This window comes from Merops nubicus, unplaced genomic scaffold (genome assembly GCF_000691845.1).
Source record: "Merops nubicus isolate BGI_N331 unplaced genomic scaffold, ASM69184v1 scaffold30329, whole genome shotgun sequence".
Lineage (NCBI taxonomy): Eukaryota > Metazoa > Chordata > Aves > Coraciiformes > Meropidae > Merops > Merops nubicus.
The window spans coordinates 396-1,142 of NW_008632117.1; the positions used below are offsets into that span (position 1 = coordinate 396).

At 66.1% G+C, this 747-nt stretch overlaps 1 protein-coding gene across 1 annotated transcript in view; it reads left to right on the forward strand.

The window, feature by feature from the left end:
- The window catches only part of LOC103780193 (mitogen-activated protein kinase kinase kinase 6-like), a gene marked incomplete at both ends in the record, with an annotated part of 3,624 nt that overhangs the window by 286 nt on the left and 2,591 nt on the right, over window positions 1-747 (forward strand). Inside the window, 3 exons of the mRNA XM_008947849.1 lie at window positions 1-108; window positions 217-367; window positions 590-697. The exon at window positions 1-108 is cut by the window's left edge and continues 5 nt beyond it. Of these exons, the coding sequence (XP_008946097.1) occupies window positions 1-108; window positions 217-367; window positions 590-697 (367 nt within the window). The remainder of the gene's footprint in view (window positions 109-216; window positions 368-589; window positions 698-747) is intronic.

Here is a 747-nt window from a genome sequence, read left to right on the forward strand (position 1 = left end):
CTACTACTGGGACGTGGGGTTCTGCCTCGGAGCTGGGATCTTGGCCAACGACCTCAACAAAGTCATCCAAGCCTCTGAGAAGCTCTACAAGCTCAATGCACCAGGCTGGTATGGCACAGCATGGGCACGGGCCCACCCCTGCCAGCCCCAGTGTCTGTGCCCCAGGAGGGGTTTACGGGGGGCTGGGGGTACCTCTCTCCTCACTCGCCCCCTCAGGTACATGGTGTCTGTCATGGAGACCTTCCTGCTCTACAAACACTTCCAGAGGAGCCCCCAGGTCCCCTCCTCCCGGCAGGAACTGGCAGATTTCTGGCTGGGCTTCCTCCTCGAGGGGTGCCAGCCCTTCTCTGCCACGGCACGCTGCCCGGTGAGGGGCCCCACGGTGCCCACCCCTCCTGCCTGGACCCCCTACCAGACATCCCTGGGAACCACCCCATGGTCTGGGCTCATGGGGGGTCCGGGGAGGCACTGAGCAGCCCATGGGTACCAAAGCAATTGGGAGGGTGAGGGTGCAGGGATGTGGGCTGGGGGCTCGGCAAGTAGGGAGGGGGGCTCATCCTGCAACCCTCCCCTCCCCACACTGCTGCAGGTCCTCATCCTGGAGCTCAGCAAGGTCCTGCGCCCGGCCCGGCTGGCACTGCCCGGTGGCACAGAGGAGCCTGCCCTGACACTCACCCTTGTCTGCCCCACGGAGGAGGTAGGAATGGGGCTGGGGGGGGGAGGGGGGGTAACCCCGGCCCCCTCCTC